We start from the raw sequence: 25165 nt of genomic DNA, 5'->3' as shown, positions 1-25165 counted from the left end.
TAGACTATAAAGAGCGTTACGCATTCGTATGTCGCAGATACGCTTTGAGTCGTAGAGTAATTGCGTAATTAAGTGGAAGAGCAATCAAGCACAGCAGTAATTAACTAGCGTGTATGAGAAATGAATGCAATGCGATTTTGTTGCTAACTGAAACAGCATGAAGGAAACGGGACAGAGACATATGGTTAGTTAAAGGGACTGTGTGTAGCCTGGCCAAACCTCCTTGTCCAAGTCTGATCTCGTCACATATCTGAAGCTAAACGGGGCTGGGCCTGGTTAGTACTTGGATGGGAGGCTGCTTGGAATTCCAGGTGCCACAGTGGAACGCCAGTGGTTGTGTTCTTAAGCAAGACACTTCACCTACATTGACTAATATAAATGTGGTCGAAAATGGCGCAGATTGGCACCCTCGCTTCTGTAAGTCTAGCTCAGGGAAACTGTGGCTCCAATGAAGTATGAAATGGATGAATGGGAAAGTGCTGTACAGTTGTCCCTCGTTATAATGCAGTTCACCTTTCGTGGCCTCACTGTTTCGCTGATTTTTTTTAGCGTGATTTTGCATGCTTGAACGTGTATTGTGTTCTGCGTCCTGATTGGCTAAGGGACTGTAGACCATTGTCTCCTCCGTGCCGTGTCTCCTGTACATTCAGCCAAATTTACATAAACGTTGGATCGCAGTGTGACTCTGAAGTGCTGTATGTTTGCAAGTTTTCTCCCAGACAAAACCCACAATGACGATGAAATGTTCTGCACCAACAAAGGCGCCTACGAAGGTTTGAACTTTGAGAGTGTTTAAACAAGAGAGAAATGTGAGAAAATGTTAATGTCTCTCTGAGAAAAGTGTATAAAGTGTGTGGTGAGGCATTTTACAGCCTTGAAACGTATATAATAATTGTAAAAAATAAAGCTAACTACTTCGCGGATTTCACCTTTTGCGGGTTAATTTTAGAACGTAACCCCCGCGATAAATGAGGGACGACTGTATTAGACTAAATCATCATTATTATTATTATTATTATTATTATTATTAACACTCGCACTGACGCTGGGGTTTAGGTAGTGACTTGTAGTGATCTTACTTTACCGTTACACCAATACATATTATTTTCGACTTAAAACTTTATTTTAGTTTCATGAAACATTCACCTTCACATAACATATTTTTATAGGCCAGGGTGAGCGTAAAGACGTCTACCATTTAAGTGCTGTTTAATTCAGTGGTACAGAGCGTTCCAGCAGGAGGGGCAAATCAAAGAGACATATTGTAGAAGTCAACAGAACAGTGTCTCTCCAAAGTGTTGCATTAATACACCGCCTGGTGATGAAACAGCGCTGTACTCTTACTGGAGAAAAACTCTGTTCAGCTGTGAAAAACTTACAAATTCAAAATGTGGAAAGGGCTTATGAGATACTGTGAACTTTCTACCCCATCTATTCCATTAAAGATGCTCTATGGAACTGTTCTGGTGGAAGATTTGCCACCTGCTTGTGTCCATGGAGATGTTATTGCTTTGTCTGTAATGTTTTACAGTGTGGCATTAAATTTCATGGTAGGACTGCAACTAGTTAATTGATTAATTACAATTGATTACTGAAATAAATGGTAAATGGACAATTTATATAGCACTTTTCTACCTTCAAGGCACTAAAAGTACTTTACATCAAGGAACCACTCACCCATTCACACACACACATACACCAGTGTACACAGACACTGGGGATGAGGGGAGTTGAGTGTCTTGCCCAAGGACATAATGGCAACATTCATCTGCGGGAGCTGGAATCGCACCGTCCCCCATGATAGTAATCAACTATTTTGGTATTCAGTTAACTGTTACATGTGAGTGCACATGACAGATCAGGAATTGCTTACAAATAAACAGGAAATGTGTAAATTTTGTGTTTTTGATTAAAACACTTTTGTCTTTAAATATGTTCCACCAGGATGTCCTCAAGCGGCTTCACATCAGCTTTATCTGAGTACAGGACAAATTTTGGACAGCATCTCACATTCAAAGGGCTTTCACGATTTAAACAACTAATTGATTAATTGCTAGAGTAATAAAATAATCATTAGTTGCAGCCCTACTTCATGGAGGCTCAGTTAAGTTACAGGTTAGATCTGTGAAGGGGCAACCTTGTATTAAGAATGCAGGTTTAAGACAAATGCTATAACTTTGTGTAGAATCCTGTGTAGAGGCCATGTGACAGATCTGTGGAGAGGTGAGCCTGCTTACCATGAGATTACACATTTTCTGTAATTGAATAAATACACAACAGATGTGATGCCATAGTGTGTAACACTCCAGGCAGACCAATAACATCTCCATGGAGATGGAGCAGGTGGGGGACCCAGCAAAACAGAAAAGTTACATAGTGCACATATTGTTTCAACTACATTTAACACGGTCCTATTCTGAAAAATAGACTTGTAAAAATAGACTTCTAAATAGTTGTATTTACAGTGATTCACGCATGTTTGAGTAATCTTTATTCTCCTGTATTCAAGACACCATCGCTTAACCCCCGTTTTCACTGCCACTGGTAGACACCCACTTACTTCTTCTTCAATTTTATTTTCTTAATCTGTGACACATGTAGGGTTTGGCAGTGTTGCATAGTCATTTTAGTACAGAATGGAAAAAAAATTAATCTACTTAACCGTGTGATGTGCTATCATTAAGCCACAGGTGTCATAGATTATAACTATATAGCAGCAATATGTCTTCTTTAAAGTGCTAACTTTACTTCACTTTTTACTTTACATAGATAATGTTTTAAGATGAAGTGTAGTAGCCGTGGCAGTGTCCGCTTGTTTCAAAATCCAGAATTATCCTGCTAAACTAAAACCAAGTCATTGCATTTTTTCCTTCCCCCTTTGTTAAACCATTAGCTGTCATATGTGATATCATTGGGATATGAATCTTTCATTTCTTCATCCAAATTTCACTACAATCTCCAGCTGTAATGAATTCAGGCACAGCGCACTGTTCCGGCCGGAAGACAGGGAGCTCAGATTGAATTCAAATCCTATTGCGGAATCACTTTAAAAAGAAAATTGAAATGGTTGAGAATTGGAGCCAGGGAGAACAGTGAGGAGAGGTTTCTCTAAAGCAGTTCTATCCGGGAGAGGCGCCGAGCATTATGGGAAATGATTCAAAACGGCCTCCTCATCCTCCCACTGAGAATCACAAAAAACGCTCTTACAAAAAGCACGGCCAGTCCAACAGGTGCCATTTAGTTAGATTTAGTTTTAAGGCCGGACGTTTGGGAAAAATAGCTGATTTTTCTGTCTTTTTTTTCCGCAAACTAACACTTCCTATTTGTCTATTAAATAACAATTAGCAGTTCTTCCTCTGCAGTATTAGCTGTGTGGTTATGACTCTGTGTGGTCGATGTCTCATTAGCGTACCACTGCTATCACAACATCTTCAATCAATATGGAGTTCATTAGCTGCTGTCAACGTTAGTCACATGCGCTTAATGATTAAAACAGTGTTGTACCAAGAAGAGCCACGTACTCGTCACGTTCTGTCAGCGACCTCGACCTTTACGCTAAAAAAAAAAAAAATATTATTATCTGACGCGTACACAAGTTCAAAGTTCTAACCAGTTCATTTATGAAGTTATTTTCAAGTACAGTTAGAAGTGAAGTAGGTAATAGTGACGGGACTTTCGGCTCTTTTATGGTTTCCGAATCTTTTGGATCCATTCATTCCAATAAGCCTTTCATAAGTCTAATGTCTAAGCCTTTTTTTTACTTATTTATATGACAGAAGGCAATGTGAGAACTCATTTTATCTACAAACTAATCACAGAGAGAATCGATCAAGGCTCCGATTTGTTTAAAATGGTTCAAACTTAGAGTGGGATTGTGTTTACCCTTTCAGTGTGTTCAAAATCTAAATAAAACGCTGCACTACAGTAATAATAATTTTCATAATAGCTGTTACTGTGATGCCAAATGAGTTTTTTGTGCACAAATCTCTCATTTGTGTTGCCTGCTCTGCTTCTGTGCTGATTCTTGTGTTGGTTCAGTGATTCTAAGTGTAAAAATGCATAAAAATTACAAAGTCAAAGGTTCGGCTCTTTTCAGAAATCCGGTTCCAGCCGTTCATGTTAAGGAACCGTTCAAAAGAGCCGACTCACTCACGGACGTCACATCACTACTAGGACAAGTCTTCATTGAGATTCTATTGCTTCATCTGCATTTATTTTTTGAAAGAATGTTGAAAAACATGCATGGGAGGAGGAATGCCTCTTCAGAGACCTGACTTTGTTTAATGCAATACTGTGGAATATTCTGGGCAAAGCCATAAGGTGCTTTACCCTCTATCGGTAAAATTCAGTGTTGATTTAAAACAGCTCATTTCAGTTTACTTTTGTGTTATTTAATTTATGAAGAATGGCTACTTAATGTGTTTTTTTTAACCTTGTGTGTGATTCTTCATTTTACAAAAATTACAACAAAGTACTGAGATGTGGGCGGAGATATGGGATAGGTGAAAACTGAGATTTTCGGAGCAGTCAAGCCGCAAATGTAGGCCAACACAGGATTACTCAAACATCCATGAATAAATCAAAATACGACTTTGAGTAAGCTAATGACTTATATATATATGTGTGTGTGTGTGTGTGTGTGGGTGCGTGGGTGGGGGTGTGTGTGCGCGTGTAAGCATGTATATTATAGTTATGTCCCCTTTAAGATAAACAAAAAAAACCTCTCCAAGTACATTATTGGACAAACTACCTCTAACTGTTACTTGCAGCACATACATAAGCTGTTACATGATGCTGTCTTCGGCCTCTGCTTTCTCTAAATATGAGCGTGTCTAAATGGAGTGGGTGTTTTTTTTTTTCTTTCACCTCCATGCACACAGCTCCAGAGATGTGTCCCAGCTCCCACACTCACCCACATCCAGATTCAATGCATTTAGATGGACGTATTTGGACTAGCTTCTCCTGATAGCTGTCATGTTAGCTGCGTTTTTATAGAACACATACAGTATGCTGCCATATTGACATTTTTGCGCTTTTAACCATGTTATGTTGTTGTATCATCATCAAAAATATACTTGGAATTGCATTTTGTTTCATTCACTCTTGTGTCATTAATCCATTAATCTAAAGTTATCTTCTCTGAGCACTCAAAAATACTCTGTTTGCATTTTGCTTGAAGTGTTGCGTCATAGGTAGAAGTCCGAACTTCTCGTACACCTTTGAAGTCCATAAACCATATCCAGACTCATTCTCTGGTTAAATTGTGTTCACAACAAACACATGGCTCTATTAGCATATCATTCATGGAGGATAAGGACTTAATTTGTTTAATTTTTAAATTTTTTGTATTATTATTTATGAGCTCAAATGCCTATATACCTAGACCTTATTTTAAAGTGGCACTTAACACAAAATCAGCTTCTTTTTTTTGCTGCTAAACTGTGTATATGTTGTATATTCTCTTGTGTACTGTTCCTAGTAATTTTTTGGCAAACTAGGTACATTTGCAGCTTTCTATTCCAAAACATCTAAAAAAAAATAAATAAATAAGCGCTGTGTGTATATGTGCTGCTTTCACTGGTCACTGCAATTTTAAGTAGTGGGTGACATCATATAGGACCGCCTTTACTAGGGGCAAAATTTGAAGTGTGGATACCTGTTAGACCTTTCCCTATACGCACAGATCCAGCCCCTCAATCTCTTCTTTAATCCACAGGCACTGCCCAGTTAGCTCTATTTCCAATGCAGTTATGGGCAGAGTTTAGGTGTTTAGTCCGTCTTTGAGCTACAAAAACATTAAATACTTATCCCGAGGTGACCAAAAGCATGCTTGAAAGGGAATTAAAGCCACAAGAATGGATAATGTGTGTTTATTTAACGTGCCTTTTGTGTTCTCTGGCAGCTCTCTGAAGTCCCGCGTGAAAATCATGGTGGATGGGACCTTGCTCATCTCCAGGCTGCTCCCGGAGGATTCTGGGACGTACACGTGTATGCCCACCAACGGATTGCTGACCCCGCCGACCGCCTCCGCTAACCTCACCGTGATGCGTAGGTGTCTCCACAGTCTCCTGCTGATCTATGTATTAGATCAGTGGTTCTTACACATTTCTCATGAAGTACCGTATAAGAAAATATTTAGTTGTTGAGTACCACCAGTTTCACACTAGGTCTTTGAAGATAAAAGACCTTCCGCAAAATCGATGTTTTCTGTTTTCTACCATATTATAATGTCCCCTCATTAAAAACATGCCTGAAGAGTTTTTAAATGTCATCCATGCACGTTTCAGTAATTTAGCAATCTTTCTCTGGCCTTAATTGAACCCGCCTTATCGTTAGTAGTAAGATTTTGTACAAGGCTCCGCCCACAAGCCTACATCACCCACGCTCCCACACGACAAGTCTCAGTACACAAAAGTATGATACAAAACTGTACACAGTAACTTTACAAACCTGATTCAATGTGCAATAGTTTCATTAGGGACATGCATAATGATTGTGTTGTGATAGCGCTCTGAAGGGGAGTAACTTAGCACAGAGAGCAAAGGAAGGAGAGACTCACCAAAAAAGGGTTTCAATGGGTGATGTAAAATTTAGCTCTAGAAATTAACAATTAAAAACAAAATATTGTATCTTTTAAATAGTCAAATGTCTGTAAAATGTTATCTGTAAACAGGAAGTTGAAACTCACGAATACCAGGTTGGTTAAAGTACGATTAAATCAAAGTCTTCATTCACACTATCCAAAACAGAGGAGGAACTAAACATGGAATGAACCAGAGCTAAACCTGCATCAGGACTAAATTAAGTGTGAATACAGTGTGTTGTTTTTCACTCTGCTCTTGTGGAGATTTGGCTGTTTAAATGGGTTGGCTTAAAAGGCCTATATTATGCAATTTTTTGATCTGTTATAATGTTGTTTCCTCATCAAAAACATAACCAGAGTTGTGTTTTATTTTATTCATGCATATTTAGGCTATAGTTCTTTCTCTCAAACAGAAAACACTCTGTTCCGCCTTGTGATGTCATGTGGTAATACAGGAAGTGCTCCACTGTGTTTTTAAACTCCACTGTGTTTTTAAACTCCACACACCTTCACTAGAATCACTGGGATCATTTCAGCCCTGGGTTTGCTAATCTCTAGTGAACGGAGCTGTTAATTTGAAACGCATCATGACATCACAAGGTGGAACAGAGCATTTTGACCTTTGGAGATGCAGACAGACTAATAATAAAGGGTTACTCAAACATGTGCAAAGGAAACAAAACACAACTCCAGGGATGTTTTTGATGAGGTAACAACATTTTAACATGTTAAATCTCACAAGAGTAAATTTTGTGTAATATAGGACCTTTAGTTAAAAGTAACACTAAAAGACAGTGCCTCAGACCTTTGTATTTTTGCCCTCTATCAATTGTTTGCCCTCAATGACCTTCTTTAGCCCTTATTTTCAGAAATATCCCGGTAAGCACTTCATAATCAAATTTATAAGAAATTCAAACTCAATTTCAATACTAAGTAAAAAACTGGATACTCTACACCAGGGTTTCTCAAAATAAACATGCAATCAACTCCCCACTCAACTCCCCCACAGGGAAATGAAATTGACAACAGTAATGACTTTATGAAGCAAAACATGTTCAATCTGATTGAATGTTTATCGTGTTATTAAATATATATTTTGAAGTTATCACAATAATGTAACAAAAGATTTTTTAAACATCCGTCCATCTGTTTTCTTCCACTTATCCAGAGCCCAGTTGCCAAGTAATTAGTCATTTAACACAAAATGATATTATCTGATTTAATATTACTGTGTTGTCTAGCTCAAGGCCATTCTTAAAGTGGATCTATTCTGCAAAATCAACTTTTTAGAGCTTTTAACCATGATATAGTTTTTTCTTGTGTACCCCCTCGCTGTATTTAGCATGATTCATGCAGGTATGAGTAATCTTTATAGTCCTGTATTCAAGACGCTAATGCTCTGCTCTAACCCCGTTTTTACCGCCACCAGTACACGCCCACTGCTCTGTACTTACTTTGTTGTCCAATTTTATTTTCTTAATCGGTGATACACGTAGGATTTGTCAGTGTCGCTTAGTCATTTTGGTACAAATGAAAAACTGTCTTACTTGCTAAGCACATTAGCTCTGTCATAAAGTCCAGCTTCTTTCAGTTGAAAATTTTGTCAACTGAAAGAAGCTGAACCACATTTGTCATTTGTGTGTCTGGATTATTGTAATTCTTTGTATATGGGGCTGGACCAGGGCTTCCTTCAGTGTTTACAGAATGTCCAGAACACTGCAGCTCATCTGCTCACTAAAATAAGAGAATAGAGCACATCATGCCTGTGCTGTGCTGCCTGCGCTGACTCCCTTTTTCACATCGAGTGCAATTCAAAATGTTATTGATTGTGTATAAATGTCTGCACTCTATGGGTCCTCTTTATTTTAAGGAGTTACTGCAGCCCTGTACTCCACCCAGGGCCCTGAGGTCAGCTCACCATCTCCTGCTGCCTGTGCCCAAAGCCAGAAACAAGTCCAGAGGTGACAGAGCCTTTTCTGTGTCAGCACCCAGACTATGGAACAGCGCCCTCTGCCTGTCAGATCCTCTCAGTCTTTAATACAGTTTAAGACTAGACTGAAAACCCACCTTTTCTCCCTGGCATTTAATACCAACTAGACAGGATATCTTGGTGTTTTATCGTTCTTTCCCTATGTATGTTATTATGTGTATACTTGTTTTTGTTGACTTTTATGTGAAGCAGTTTGGGCAGCTGATTTTTTTTTTTAAGTGCGCTAAATAATTAAACTTGAATTGAATGTGCAGTTATCTGTAGGCAGTGATGTCTGCTGTTATTTTGCAACACAGTTTTCTAACACAGACGTCAGCGGACTTGTTTATTTTTTAAGTTGTTTTAGATTAATATTGCAATTTAAAATGTCCAAATAATAATAATAATAATGATGATCCAGAAGCGTTATAGATTATAGCTCTAGCAGACACAAGAACAATATGTCTTCTTTAAACTATTTAGGAAAAGCCCAATTTTTTGTTTTTTCTATACTAATTTTAGCATTATTTGCAATCAGGATATGTTTTTACAACCCTACTCAAACTATCCCTCCTAATACCCATAATTGTTGCTACCGGCTCCACCGAACTACAACTATACGCCACTAACAAGCCATGAAATCGCTAGCAAAATGTTGTTTATCATTAGCACCAACACGTAGCTAACATTCATTTCCCTCCATATTGTTACAGCTTAGACCATTAAAACATTTGTGCTCACCCGGTAAACATCCACCGCTATTGCATCAGCGTTTGAAACAGTCCATGAAACAGTCGGCTCGCGGTTTTCCCTGAAGGGCGCTTGTAGACTGCTGAAAACAAAATAAATCCTTTCTTAAATTGTCCGCTGCGTTTTACAGGCAGAATGCGTAACTCTAAGCACAACCATGATGTGGTCTGAATGATGGGACTTGGAGTGAAAATGCGCAATATGCAGTCATTCCCAAGGCATCAAATTGGCCATAGATATGCGAATAAAGCGGTAAAGACTGCTATAATACCTGCTATTACGAATACTGCAATATCAAAAGGAGCGATTGTGGGTTTGTACAATGCGTTGGATTTCAAGGTCTAAAATGTATTGTTTGAGTGGGATGGTGAAAAAGCAGCAGGAGCATGCCACCATGTAGACCGTGAGCTTTGTTCGCTTTGTTTCAGTGCAGTCAACTTCAAGAAATTACTGCTATTAAAGGGGCACTGTGCAATCTTTCTGGTGGGGTGCTTGCGATCTGCTTGTCCTCGTGGTCATGCTGTTGCTTCGCCTGTGTGAGACTGAACTGGGGACAGAATCAGCCTGTAAACGAGTCGTATTACATTCAATTAAACGGCCAACCACGAAATTGGCGTAAGTGATATCGTGGAAGCAATACCCGAGCCAGCACATTTTTCAGTATCAGTGTCAATATTTCAGTTAATTTCAATTTAAAGCGCAAAATAACAACAACAGCTGCCACTTAGGGCTGAACATGAGAATTGATTTCACCAACAAAAAGTAAAAAAACAACAACAATGAAACAGAAACAGACAACAAGCAAATGGATAACTGTCCTAGAACATTCCCTGTCCTTAGATACTCCTTCCCGGCAAGGAAAAACTACAAAAAAAACAACAAAAAAACAGTGGGAACAAGAGAAACCTCAAGGACGACCACAGTGAAGGAGAGATCCACTTTCAGGGACAGGATGCAGATGTGTCCAGGACTAATGTGCATCCATTTGCAGATAGAGTTCAAGCTTGTAGGACCAGAGTCCACTCAAGAATAAGGGACAGAGAGGGGCCCACCCACGGCAAGACAGGAGCCACCCCAGCCAGACACCGGGCTATCCAGACAGGCGAGCGAGGGAAGGATATTTGATGCCAGTATCGGTATCGGTGCATCCCTAGAAACAAGCAGGTGAAGCCATCAGGCCAAATTAGAAGTCAGATAAATGCGTTTTGTGAATTGAATAAATGCAAGATAGATGGCTTTAATGGCATACAAAATTATTCATGAAATTCATATTATGTCTTAAAAAACAAACAAACAAAAAAAACAACAACTTGAAACAGTTTGCAGTGGTTCAAAGTTATTCCTCACTTACCTTATGCATTCTGAACATCCTAATGATTCACCGCAATGAGTTTATAAGAGCTTTTCACAACATTCAGAGGCTAGAAGTGGAGTTTGGCCATCACGGTAATGCTAGCAACAACTAGCATGCACTTCCTGATTGTCGGACAATAAAACACTCTCTAGTTAGATTATATTTTTATGATATATGGTACAATATTTTTTTTTCTACTGTCATCCCAGCATTTAAAACCATTTACTTTTAGCATTCTTTAATAACTGTGATTCTTTCCTGTCTTAGACCCAGCTAAGGCTCTGCGGGCGCCCCAGTACACCTACCTCCCCACGGGTAAAGACGGCCTGGTCACCTGCCCTACGATCGCACAGCCACCACTCCTGCGAGTCGAATGGACCAAAGATGGGGAACCACTCGACCTCTCTATGGTAATAAAACTGCATTAAGCTCATTAAGGTTTTTTTTATTCAAAAACATATCCAGATAAGTTCAAAAGTTGATAGCATAATACAAGAGTTAAAGTACATATAGGTTAAACTGCTCATTTGATTAAAACATAGTTAGCATAGTTATATTTGAGATTTTTTGGTGAAGTTTATTATTTTACTTCCTGTTAGACACACAGACAACAGTAATTTCATAATGGTTACCTAGCAACCATAGTGTTAAGAAGTGCCAAAACTTGCCCAAATAGGAAAATGTAAAATAAACAACCTATTAAGATTCAAATCAATTAAAATCAAGACTAACCAATTATTTTTATATGTAGAATACCTATAAATATATATATCAGTTTGTGGTTGTGTTTTAATATTTATTATGTGTAAAAATTAGCATTAGCATTAGCATTGAGACACAAACATCTATCTTTGTGTGTTCCAGTGACGTATTCATTTTATTCGTGTAGTGTTTCACATGTTGCCAGTGATTTCCACCCGCTGCTCCCCCGTCCACTGCCCAATCTTTAAATATTTATTAATTTTAGCATGACTCATACAACAGGAAGTAGTAGTGACGCAAACAGTGAGGCTGCCGCTCGATACTATGCACTATCGCACAATGGTTCTGATTAGTGTAATAAAAAAAATTGCACACCCGTTTATTTTGCTGGCTTTAAACTGCCAGAAAAGCGAAGTTCCCTGTGCGTAAATCGTTCCCGCATTTTGGATGGAATTTTCTGTGTTGATAACATTTTAGAACTCACCACAACGTCCTGTATTTTTGTACTTTTCTTCTCAACTTAGCACTGGTACTATCCCAGCAAACCAAGTCATGATGAGAAAATTCCCACTAGAGCTCACATTCCAATTTCAAATATTCTCCAAATAGTCAACTTTGGTCTCCTGTCAAAAGTTTTTAATTGAAGCATAGTAGTAATAATGATAATGTGGTTTCAAAATTTATATTGAACTGCGAGTGTTATGCGAAATCTACTCTTTGGAGCTTTCTATCATGTTATAATCATAAAATGTAAAAAGAAGTGGGGGCTCATCAGGGCTAGCAGTAACGGGTAAATTTGGAGCCGAGTTCTGATGGCGAGTATCATAGCAACCAAAGAGCCATTCTGGAGAGAAACTGTTGAAGGAAAAGCTCCTTCCCGTCTGCACCACTAGTTTAGCAGATAGCGGGTGCTTAGCAACGCTCTCTATCAAACCTGTTGCTAACGCTAGCGGAAGCAGCCTCGTGGAAAGAAGGCGCCTGATTTGTCTGTTATTAATGTTCATATCTTGATTTACAGACAAAATAGCTAAATAAATATACCAGAATCATGTAGAGCGGGTTAATACGAACATTTTAAAACCAAAATGACGAGACTCACTGCAGCAGTTACAGAAAGAGGGATGACAATTTTTCAACGTAAAGTGAATTGGAGCCGAAAGCGTGCCCGTACTAATTTCCTATTTTGGAATGTGACGACAAGCAAGTTAGCCATGTCCATTTACATATACAGTCTATGGTTATAATCATCAAACACATGCCTGAAGTGGTTTTCGCTGTCATCCACGCATGTCTGAGTAATCTCACAATCTCTCCCAGCCCCTGTTCGAACACTCCTCGTGGTTAGCAATACCATCCTGTCCAATGCTCAGCTCACTTCATTAACACACTGATTATGTTGTGGTAGCAGTGGCAAAAAAACGAAACTGAAACTAATTACACATTTTAATATGTTGTTATATGTAATAGCATTTTCAACACAATAAAAGATAGCACAGTGATCTAAATATGTTATGTGTTAGCAATTAATACCCCATAGAAGGGTAATACCCCCTCTTTAAAGGTTACACATTATGCAAAACAGATTTGATATTAATATTTTCTACTCATATTACATCAAAGTATCCAAAAGTACTTATATATTAAGCCTATTATTCTGGTGTTGCAGGGATTTTTCATTATGGAACATGTGGGTGATGTGTTAATTAATATTTAACTAAAATTAAAATGAAGCTATGAAAAATTATTGGTTTTGAAAAGACTGATTTTTTTTCTAATAACTCTCTCTAATGTGCCAAATGTATCTTATAATTAACAGATAGTCAATTACAGAATTTCATTAATAGTCTTATTACAATAATTCTATTTAGCTCCTGACAACAAAAAAAACAAAAACATTTAATTAACACATAAATGCAGTAGTTACTAATTATCTTGTGGGTTGTGTGGGAAAAGAAAGTTTAATGTCTTTCATAGATTGGAATGAACGCAGATTATCAGTTTAAATGCGTTTTCACATATAAAGGTGTTTGCGCTCAGTGGATGGCATATGACATTAGACAGGTGGTTGTGCAAGTATTCACAGCATTTAAGACAGTTTGTACTCTGAACTTAACTCTTTCAGCTTCTTCACATAAAAAAGTACACAAAATTAAGATATATAGACAGTAAAGTCCCCATATTTCATTATTTTCTAGACTTTTCATAGACTATACATATATAAATCGACATAGCTAATGTGCTAGCAATTGTTTCAAATAGGAAGTGATAAGGGCGCGCTTCCGGCTCCATCGACTCTGGCTCCAATTCACTTGGCGTCAGAGCGTTTTTTTTAAGTTATCCCTCACTTTATGCATTCCAAGCATCCAAATTATTCACCGCGATAACAGACAACAGCAGACAACACACAGCAAACTTATTTTGACCTCAAGAGCTGCTTATACCATATATTTGTACTGGGGGAAGACAACATTTTCCAAGACATGGAAAGAAAAATTGGGTGCAGGGGATTTAAAGTATTAATTTGTAGACAACCATGATTCGTGTTTCCAAAATGAGTTTGAAACGTCTGATAATGCATTATTAAGACTCTTACTTTGTTTCTCTAAAACATCACTTCATCCGGTCATGTTTTGATAATACAAAGCTTTAACAGCCCACAGGGGGTTGAGCACTTTGCATATGCACGCAGCTCGCTAGCTAACATCCAAACCTGACATCCACGGAGCCAATTCAACTGCTCATTTCGTATCATCAGACTGGGCCGCCTCCTCTTTGTTCACAGTTTGGACCTTTTCAACATCCCCGCTCCGTCACGCTGTGGACGGGACGCGCCTCAGGATATGTGATCGCCCCTCGAAGCCTTTTTTCCGCCAATTATCCCAGCTCCGGCAAAGATGTCACGGCCGGATAATAGCAGTTTTGACTTCATTAAACCGGGATGCTTTTGCAGTCAGTCAAAGCACAACACGCGCTTTGTGTCGAGGCTTTAAGGCGACAGCAAGAAATATATAAATAAATCCGAAAATGACAGATACTCAGATGTGGGTTTTGAAAGCGACGCTAAAAGCTCTTCAAAGTGTTCCCGTGGCATGTTTGTGCAAACCTGAGATGTGATAAGAGGAGGAGAGGAGATGGGAAACTTTGATACGGATGCTAGGGGAAAAATAGATATGCCAACATTAATGATTAAGACAAGACAACAAGAGAAATTCAGTGATATTCTACCACATGGAATCTAAAAGTAATAAAATTATGCATTATTTTGGTATTTTAAAGTACTTTGAACTTCTAGTCTTGGTATTCCCTGTAGTGTTTTTTCAAATTATCTGTCAGGAAAATACCTGCAGGTGTTGCATTGGCAGTATGAAAGTCGTACGTGAGGGATCGTTGGTGGTTATTTGCAGCCTCTCTTCAGTCAGTTTGTCCCAGGGCAGCTGTGGCTTACATCACGGAGTGTAGAGTGAATGAATAATGTACTGCAAAGGGCTACACAAAAGGCACCATATATTGTAATTGGTATATTAAAAACACCAGCAGAGGGAGCAAGACCTGCATCTGCTTACACATTGAGGAGTGAAGCTTAAAGTGCGGGCTGTTATAATGTCAAGGAAGTTTTATGGAGGTAGTTGAAGTTGAAGTAGAGTGCAGTGCAAATATTCTGAGCTTTGGAGAGGGACTAAATATGCATAAAATTAAGTAGTAATTGAGTAGTTTTCAGGTATCATACTTTTACTTTTAGATGTGTATTATAGTTGACAGCGTAACAGTACTTTGAACATGTTTTGCCTGCAGAAGTTTCTTTTATAATTACTCTTACTTGAGTAGCAGTTTTTTTTTTTTTTTTTTTTTACTTTTACTTGAGTAATTTCTTGAACCACTATTTCGTAATCGAACAAGACTAAGATTATTCGCTGCTATATGTTTATAAGCACTTTTCACACCTCTCAGCTGTAAAACTAACAACAACTAGCAAGGTAAGGTGCACTTCCTGATTACCGGCCAATAAAATGCTTTGTAATTAGATGCAGATGGCACACCGCTGACTTATTTTTACCCCAATATGTGCTAATATATTATATTTGTAGTGGGGCAAGACAAATATTGCCGAAAAAAATGGAAAAAACATGGGGTATTGAGCCATTAAGTACGATTATTATTATTTTATTTTTTTTGGCTACTCTACCCTCTTCTGAGTGAAACAAAACCCAATCTCCGTTCTATCCTTTGTCCTAAAAATAATTGTACTGACCACTAAAGTGACAGCTCCACTAAAAGCTCTTCAAAATGTTCTAGTGGCTTATTTATTCAAACCCGGGATGTGGTGAAAGGAGCAGAGGAGTTGTACAAAATCCTGATATTTGGGAGAAACACAAGAGCTCAGGCACTTTATGAGATATTTCAGATGTGTCTGTCAGTTCCTCACAGCTGCAGAGATTACGAAGATTTGGGGTGTTATAGAAAAAGCTCCGTTCATATGTCAAGGGATATAAAAATACATTGTGTAATAAAGTGTATATACAGAGACATGCTGAGATATTGCTGGTTATTAAAATCCTGTTTGTAGATGGCTTTAAAGATGCTTGTGCTAGTCTCTATATCTATAATCTATAAACTTTCCAGGATATGGATAGTACTCAGTTACACTTCTCATAATTAACTCAAAAGCTACAGTATGGCTACAAGTCACCTGCATGAAATAGAAAGATAAACCCATACTTTGGAACATTCACCATGGAGATAAATAGATTTTTGCTACGCTGTGGACGATTATAGAAAGGAAAAGAAGAAGGTCCTACTCCTTTTTTATGTTTTTCAGTGCAATTAAGACAAAAAAATATGCTTTTACTTAAGTGTATTTTTTTTTGTACAATACTTGGCTAAAAAAATACATACTGTAGCTTTAAGCACAAATTTTGACCTCTCCACCCATTGCCGTAGTTACTTTATCAACAAATAGCTGGAGTTTGTTTCATTAATCCTGACCTCCACTTCATGATGTCATCAGGTGGTCCTCTGTCTTTTTGAAGTCCACTTACAATGACAATGATTTGAGCTTTTAAGTAAAAACAAAACTAAAAACTACCAAAAACATAATATACTTTTCATTAACATAATCATTCTTATTCTTATTAGATGCAATATTTAGTTTCCATTATTTTCAAAATCAAATGTCCTCAATTGACATACTATATACCTATTTTTATATTTTATACTTGCAATACAATTATACTCTTAGTTTTAATTATTTGCATTTTATAGTAATTTTAATGTAATTCAGTTTGTACCACACAGACTGTATAAAGAAGTGGTCTAAGGGAGTGTGACGTCACCCGTAGCGTTCGGCTCCAGTCAAATGAAGCTCACCGAGGTTATAGCTCCGAGCGCGAGTATCATAGCAACCAATGAGCCAATCCTGAGCAAAGCTGGTGAAGATAACGCCATTACCTGCCCGCACCACTGGTTTAGCAGGGAGCGAGTGCTTAGCAAAACATTCAAAGCATTCAAGCCTGTTGCTAACACTAGCGGGAAAGAAGGCGCCTGATTTGTCTGTTATTAATGTTCATATCTTGATACACCGACAAATTTGCAAAATAAAAATACCAGGATCATGTAGAGCGGGTTAATACGAACTTCAGACCAAAAACATGACGAGGCTCAATGTAGCAGTTACAGAGAGAGGGGTGACAATTTTTCAATGTAAAGTGAGTTCGAGCCAGAGTCGATGGAGCCGAAAGCGTACTCATACTCATGCTCACTTACTACGGTATTTAGAATGTGAGCAGCTAGCAGGTTAGCGAAGTCCATTTATATATACACTCTATGGTACCACATAACATCAACACATAAATTGAACCCTTCAGTCATCTACCCTGGTGACTGATCAGGTCTATGTGCATATACGTGTCCTGTGCCATGTTTCATAATGCCTCTTTGTTTTGGGTGCAGTTCCCGGGCTGGAGGTTGACTGCAGACGGCTCTCTGGTCATGGCCACAGTCAACGATGATGTAGCTGGGATCTACACATGCACGCCCTACAACAGCTACGGCACTATGGGGCCATCGGGGCCTATCACTGTCAAGCTGCAGGTATTCATTTAATCATCTGTTCTTCATGTTGTTTTTAAAAATCACACAAAAATATGGCTTACATTATAGTACAATACGTCAGTTGAGATACCTCTTCCGTTCCATTGTTCCGAACGTGCTTGCGGTAAGTTCACTGCTGTTTAAACTGTATCTTTATAAAGTTAGCTCCTGTCTTTTCCACTATACCCAGCCGTCCATCTCTCTGTGCGTTTTTAATGAGACACGCCCACATCTGTCACAGCGAATTAAAAACCTCGACAGAAAGGACATTCTATTGACCTTTTACAGTGGAGTCCAGGCCCTCTGCCATAATCAGCACGCCCCTTCTCCACGCTGACAGCGCAATTGGGGAGCTAATTGTGCAGCTAATCCCTCTGTTATTACCATAATCTTGTCCATTGCACCATTAATCCAGTTCATTTGCAGCTCATTCACTGCAAAAAGGACATATAGCAAGTTAAAATGGCTTCAATTAAGAATGTATATTTTAATCTGAGCATTTTTTGGACATTTTTTTCCGACTAATTTCAACATATATATTTTTGTCGTATTCCATTTTCACAGATTTTTTTTTTCAAATGCAAAAATATAATACGAAATACGGAAGGGGTGGGGTCTGAGGGTATATGAACATGAACATGAATGTGATTGTAAAAAGAAGAAAAAAAGAAAAATTCAAAAACTAAACTGGACAAAAAAGTTGTACGAGTAGACTTCGCTGCTCACTCGACGCTTCTTCAGTTCTGGTCAGAGAAACAAAACAGCCCAACACCGTCACAAGAGCTCCTCAGGACTCCAGTCTACTGTACATCTCCATCTCAAAGCCACTAACCACTCCTTTGAAGACAGTGATGTTCAGATTTTAGCCAGACAAAAGAAATGGTTTTAGAGGGGAGTTAAAGAAGCAATTTTTGTTAGGAAAGACAATCCTTCCTTGAAAAGGGAAGGGAATGGGGGCCTGAGACATCATCGATCTCCTATTTATAACTCCATCCTCAGAACTAAATCCAAATAAGGAAAACAATAGCACTAGCCAGTATGCTAATAGCTGTGAGCACTCATTAGGGGCCTGAATGATCATCCTAAGTATGACTCACAGTTCACATTTAGTGCAGCTCATTAGACCTATCCTACAAACAGAAACTGTAAAAAATAGATGTGTTAGCTTCAGTGTAATTAGCTCCTTTGTTCAGATAGATATAAGGCAGTGTTCACCAGTGATCTGACCAGAACTGAAGAAGTGTCTTGGACGAGCAGCTCCTACAACTTTTTCTCCAGTTGACAGATTTGATTTTTTTTCTTTTACTATGGCTCATACCTAGACGACTGGGGACTTACACAAACATGATATGTGATTTGTCAGGTATCAGAAACACCTGGCTGTAATCAGGGCAGTCCTGCGTGATGTCACATAGTACTTCATGTGATCTTGTTCGGCTTTATTCTGTGATGTTAATGGCTTGTGCGCTGTGCTGTCATTGACTTTCCTTGATGCTAATTTTCTGACATATCCCAGGACCCCCCGTCGTTCAGCCTGGTCCCAGCGGCACAGTACACAGAGGAGGTGGGGAGGAGTCTGCTGGTGCCCTGTCAGCCAAACAAGGACCCCACGGTCAATGTCACATGGAGCAAGGTAAACCTGTACACCGGGGGTCAGGTTAAAGCCACTGTACATGAGTTTTACTATCTTAAAAATATGGAAAACAGTACTACTTCATTTTAAACTGTTTGCAGTGGTCCAAAGTCATTCCTCACTTACCTTATGCATTCCAAGCATCCTAATTATTCACTGTGATGATTTTATGAGCACTAGATTAGGTGCAGACATTACACAGAGGGCATATTTTGACCTCGAGCTGCTTGTAAATTATATGTGGACTGGGGCAAGACACATTTTGCTTAAATATATGGGAGAAAAAATCTGGCATAGGGCCTTTAAACTTGTGTTAGCTTTATTAGACATTACACTGCCATTAAAAAGGATTACATTTTATTACAACATGCATTAAATCTAATAAAAAATAAATAAAAAAATACTTCAACTTAACTTTGTCAAAAAATATATTCAGTTACATACGTTTCAGAATATTTCGTTGAGTTGTCTTACCAGATATATTGAAACTATGTAGGACTATTATCATCATGTCATTTGTTATTTTATGTTATTCTATTTACTTTTTTGAACTTTTAGCTATAAACAATAACCTGTTTCATAAGCCTGTTACCTCTGAGCACTCAAAAAACATTCAATTTTGAAATCCCCAGAATTAATGGGGACATGTTTCTCGTTGTGGGATTTTCCAAACATAATTCCCTCTTGCACCCAAAGTGAATGTATTATTATGTATTCATTTGGCTGACATCCATTTACTTCGTCCAGGTGGATGTCTCCCGCCGCGTGGCTTACTCCATTACCGCCAATGGCTCCTTACTGCTGCAGCCCCTGACCAAAGAGCACCAGGGCTCATGGGAGTGCATCGCTGCTAATCGCGTAGCTTCAGTCACCACCTCCACACAGGTCTACGTGCTGGGTAAGTGTGTCTGCTTTCCTCTGCTGCTCTGTTACATCAGCTTCTGCCTCACTGTTCTGCCTTTAAGTGCCAGCCTATTTTTGGTCTTCACAAAAATAAGTATGAAAGAATATCTATATTAGTTAAACTTTTTCTGGTAGATGTTCCACTGCCTAGTTTGTCTCCAACATATTATTGCTTTCATCGTTATTATTAACTCCTTGACACCATCTGGCCAAGTTACAGGTCAGATCTGTAGAGAGGCAACCCTGCCAACATTAAGAAGATATTTTTCAGTTCAAGTTGAAAACAATTTAACCTCCTGAGACACGAGCTCTTGCATGAGATGCTTTATTAATTTCTCTTTGTTATTTGGGCTGATTGAGACCTGATGAGTGTAAATACAAAGAATTATCTTTTTACATTCTGTAGTTTCTGAGAAAAGTGATGTAAAATGAATGTCCTCAAATGTGGACATTTTAATCATTTTGATAGAACATTTGAATAATGATTTGCAAAAGCAATTTATTAAGACCCTGAAACAGCAACATTTGTCCTCAAAATGAGAAACAACAATTGTGCCTCTTGGAACAATATGTCTCATGTGAAGAGCTGCTGACATGAGCAGGAAGGACATGTACCTTTACAAAACATTTTAAACTCTTAAAAATACTCTAAATTGAACATGTTTGCATTGTGGCCTAAGATAACCCAAAACGTGTTGTCCACATATGTGCCTTTTGCTGAACATAAACTACACATTAAAACACATCACAAAGATGCTGAAACAGGTTCATCCAGACCTTCCTGTGTTCCATGTGTATTTGCATGCTCTCCTTGTGTCTGGGTGGGTTTCCTCTGGGCACTCCGGTTTCTCCCATTAACACAAAACATGCATAATAGGTACAATCCTCCAGTGAAGGTAGTCCGGACCAAGACTAGCCCAAAATCTGGACATGGGTCCCACTGCTCCTGATGAAGTGCCCTAGTAGCATTAAGGATGGGCTAAATGCAGTGACACTTTGAGTAACTAAATCTAAGTCAGAACTATTCAAAACACAATAATATATTAAACTTACATAGTCTGTGTTCCTTTTTTTGAGGTGAAGCTCCCTGCCTTTCTGTTCTTGTCCATTGTTGATACCACCTCCCTCTGTCTCATCCATGCAATAAATACTTGAACTTTTTGGAGCTTTCCACCAAGTTATAATGTGTTTCCTCATCAAAAACATGCCCGAAGAGGTTTTATATGCCATCCATGCATGTGTAAGTAATCTAGCGATCTCTCCCGGGTCCTATTTTAATGTCATTTTCAGTGAATAGCATCCTCAAAACAATAAAAGGTAACATGGTGATCTAAATCTGTTATGTCTTAGCAGTTAATCCCCCGTAGAAGTGTAATACCCCCTCTTTAAACTTCAGCAGTAAACTTTTAGTACCAATTTCATAACTACAGTCTATATTCTGCCTCATAGGAACCAGTCCACACGCTGCCACCGCCCTCTCCGTCTCCCCTGGACACAAGGAGGCTAACGTTTCCTGGGAGGCGGGCTTTGATGGAGGAGCTCAGCAGACATTTTCAGTTTGGTGAGAGCACAAAAAAATAATAAAATCTTCTGGTTACCATGGCAGCAATCGACAGCGGAGGGTATGGCTGTATTGATCTCAGGGATGCGGACTTTCATTCATCTGTTATCTCTTGCGGGCAGCTACAATAGAACGCAGAGGTAATGCGCAGGGCACGCTTTACACAATAGGCGGGCGATCGGAAAGTGGCTTGTTTGAAGTCAAGTGTAAATGAATATATAATAAAAACATGAAAGACTTGAGGGAGATCCAATATGGAAACATCTGGGTTAAATCTTCCTGTGATACACATAAAGGGGCCGTTAAGACATTGCACAAAGGGTATTCTATTTACTAAAATGTTGCTACGGAAGTCTGATGTAAATATAGTTTTCAAACGCAAAAGCCAAGTGGGAAAAAGATGATACACGAGAGATTCTGTATGTGAAAAGATATTGCAGCAGTTTAGGTAAATCCTTTCTGTGATATAGTGCCTAGTGCCTGTTTTATAATAACTACACACCTTATTAAACCATGAGCAAAGACTTGGGTCATGATGCTAAAATAGTTTTTTAAGAAAGATTCTATAATAACTACTTAAAGCTACAGTATATAACTTTTCAGCCAAAAAATAGAGTTGTTATTTTAATGTTTGTATTGCACTTAGGCCTGTCACAATAATTACAATATGGAGTTAATGAAATATTATATCTGTTGCAGCTCAGGTGTTTTTTTTTATTGATCCTGTCCTTTAAAAACTAGTTTACTGACATTATCCTGCTTTGTGACAGTGGCATTAAGTTGTTTCAGTATTATCGTTTATCACAGTATTTATCTGTAGCAGTATATCGTGCTTCAAATTGTATTATCATGACAGGTCTAATTGCTCTGAAAACTTTAGAAACAAGTGTCCTTATTGTGAGCAGGCTTGCATCTCCACAAACCTGACTCTTATTTGGCCTATTTGAGTGCCTCTTCCTGCTTGTTTCCGTAGAAATGTTCTTCCTTTGGTTATAGACTTTCCCAGTATGATATAAAACTTATCTAAGTTCATGGAGAATGTACCAAAGTATGGCTTTAACTTCCAATTTCCATGGAATCATGCAGGTCACCTCCAGAAAGTTACACACTGTACCTTTTCTTAAGGGTTAGGAGTCAGGGTATTAATTAAGTAGTTAGTAAATCTGAATCATTCTCATAAAAGTTATATGTTTTGTATTTCTCAAAAAAGAAAAAGAAAAAAAACAAAAAAAACAAAATACAAGAAGGTTCTAGTGCTCTGAATGAGGAGTGACTTAGCATGGAGAGCAAAGGGAGGGGGGACTCAGCAAAACAAAAGGTAAACTTATAAAACATGTTAATACGTTGGTTTCAAAATAATGACAGACAACATGGTGATAGCAGTTACCGGTGACACCCCATAGAAGTGTAACAACAAGCCATTATTTCAGGACCACTCCAGCCCCAAATTTACAGCTTAAAATGAAAGTTACAGGGTTAGTTTAAATAATAAAATCAAAAGTTTCTTGGCAGTTATAAGGCGTGTACAAATTTAGAGTTTGATCAAATCGGATTAGATGAAAACTCATAAGCTCTGAGAATATAAACTTGTGCATCTGTCTATTGTAATTACATTGACACCCAAGCAGCTCCAGTCAGATATGAATTGAGAGAGCTTCATCCTCAGAGCGTTAAATGTATTTATATTAAATCCATATAAAACTAGATCTACCATGGAGTGTAAACAACACCTCTTCCATACATTGCCTATAGATACATCATTCATACTTTGGTGAGATTTGAGTCCTGAATCAAAGGTGTTGTAAAAGAATATTTCACCATTATAGTGTTATTTCTTATTATAAAAGCTCTTTACAAGTTTCTCATGGTTATACGTGTTTTACGCTTTATGAAAACTACATTGTTTACAAACTTAAATAAACAGATGTTACAGTATCTCTTTCTGCAGTACCTTAACCAGCAGATAGAGGCATATACAAGTTTTTTCTCATTCTGCTTTCTGCTGTTTGGATAATCTTCTTGACAACCAAAACATCAAACTATAACAGAAACAACTTGGTCATCATGTCCAATCTTTGTGTAATTAAAGGGCCCATATTACACTATTTTCTGGTCTAAGTTATAATGTCATTTCCTCGTCAAAAACATACCTGTTGTGTTTTATTTCATTCAAAGATATTTAACACAGGAACCCTCCATGTTTAGGCTGAGTTCTTCTTTCAAACTGAAAACACTCTGTTCCACCTTGTGATGTCATGTGGTAATACAGGAAGTGCTTCATTGTGTTTTTAAACATCATACACCATCACTAGAATCATTTGGATATTTGGATTTCCAACTAAAGGTAATATAAGGTAAAGTAGCTGAGTAAAAGGTAGCCATTAACTTGAAAATGCCACTTCATCATCATCATCACATCACAAAGTGGAACAGGGCATTTTGAGCTTTTGAGATGTAGACAGACAAATAATAAAAGGATCACTCAAACATGTGTGAATGAAACAAAACACAACTCCAGGTATGTTTTTGATGAAGTAACAACATTCAAACATGACTAACAGCTCACAAGAGTCAATTTTGTGTAATATAGGCCCTTTATGAATAAATCAGCATTACATTTGTCATCAGTATAAGTTATATTTGAACACATCTACTTCATATCTGGGGACACAGATAGGTGTCATGTTGCCAGGTTTGTGAAATTTAAAATCAAAATCTTCCATATAATTTGTTTAAAGATGCACTATGCAACTTGTCTGGTAACTTTCCTGGTTATGTCCCCTCTTATACATACAAGTTCATTACTGCATTATCAAAATAATACAAATGCATTTAGAAAATATTTAGAAGAAAAGTGCATCATCTCCATGGTGACCAAGCAGATGGGGGCCGCCTCCAGTTACAAATCGGGGGTCTTAGTTATAAAGCTCGTGCATAAAAATGTCTATTCTCAGAGAAATGAAAAGTGAGTGAGTTAAAGCAAGTCTGCGGAGGCTTGTGTTTTGTTCTATACATCCACTTTTACTAAGAATTCCATGTAAAGTTTTATACATGAGACCCCAGCTCTGTGGAGAGGCGAGCCCAGTCACAGTAATCACAGTAAGGAGGCATATTTTTAAACCTTCTACACTCTACATAAAACTATATACAACTTTAAAGTGGGATTAAACGCCTAGACTCCGCCCACTACCACATTTCAAATAGAGCTGTTAAACTGGGCCGTACCTGGAAGACTCAAGAAGAGACTGAGGGGGGATGAGGGGGCGGGGTCAGAAGGTCTAAGGAACAGTGTGATTGGTCTAACATTTCAAAGTGTTACAGGGCAGTCTTTAGTGATGTCACGTAGAACTTGAAATTTCAGTGCCCACTGGACTCAGGACACAAACTTTTATATGTTTTTGACCTGAAAGCTGCAAATGTACCATGTTTGCACTAAAATGACCAAAAAAAGCACTAGAAATGGTAGATAATGCTATTAAAAGGCAAAAGGCAAGTTTATTTGGAAAGCACAGTTTAGTAGAGAAAAAAATATTGATTTAGTGTTTAGTTCCACTTAAAGTAGAGTATAAAAAACATAGACATACACTGCTTTATCTCACCGTCTGCAGCTTCAGCTCAAACCT

The 25165-nt window shown here is 38.2% G+C and overlaps 1 protein-coding gene across 1 annotated transcript in view; it reads left to right on the top strand.

Annotated features, from left to right (window-relative positions):
- The window catches only part of igsf9a (immunoglobulin superfamily, member 9a), a 133533-nt gene that overhangs the window by 78707 nt on the left and 29661 nt on the right, over positions 1 to 25165 (top strand). Inside the window, exons 8-13 of the mRNA XM_033976264.2 lie at positions 5903 to 6048; positions 10924 to 11066; positions 17305 to 17445; positions 18962 to 19078; positions 19826 to 19976; positions 21431 to 21542. Of these exons, the coding sequence (XP_033832155.1) occupies positions 5903 to 6048; positions 10924 to 11066; positions 17305 to 17445; positions 18962 to 19078; positions 19826 to 19976; positions 21431 to 21542 (810 nt within the window). The remainder of the gene's footprint in view (positions 1 to 5902; positions 6049 to 10923; positions 11067 to 17304; positions 17446 to 18961; positions 19079 to 19825; positions 19977 to 21430; positions 21543 to 25165) is intronic.

The sequence above is a fragment of the Periophthalmus magnuspinnatus genome, chromosome 12, assembly GCF_009829125.3.
Source record: "Periophthalmus magnuspinnatus isolate fPerMag1 chromosome 12, fPerMag1.2.pri, whole genome shotgun sequence".
In the NCBI taxonomy this organism is placed as follows: Eukaryota; Metazoa; Chordata; class Actinopteri; order Gobiiformes; family Gobiidae; genus Periophthalmus; species Periophthalmus magnuspinnatus.
Note: the sequence above shows the minus strand (reverse complement) of the source record. Positions and strands in the feature narration are given on the sequence as shown.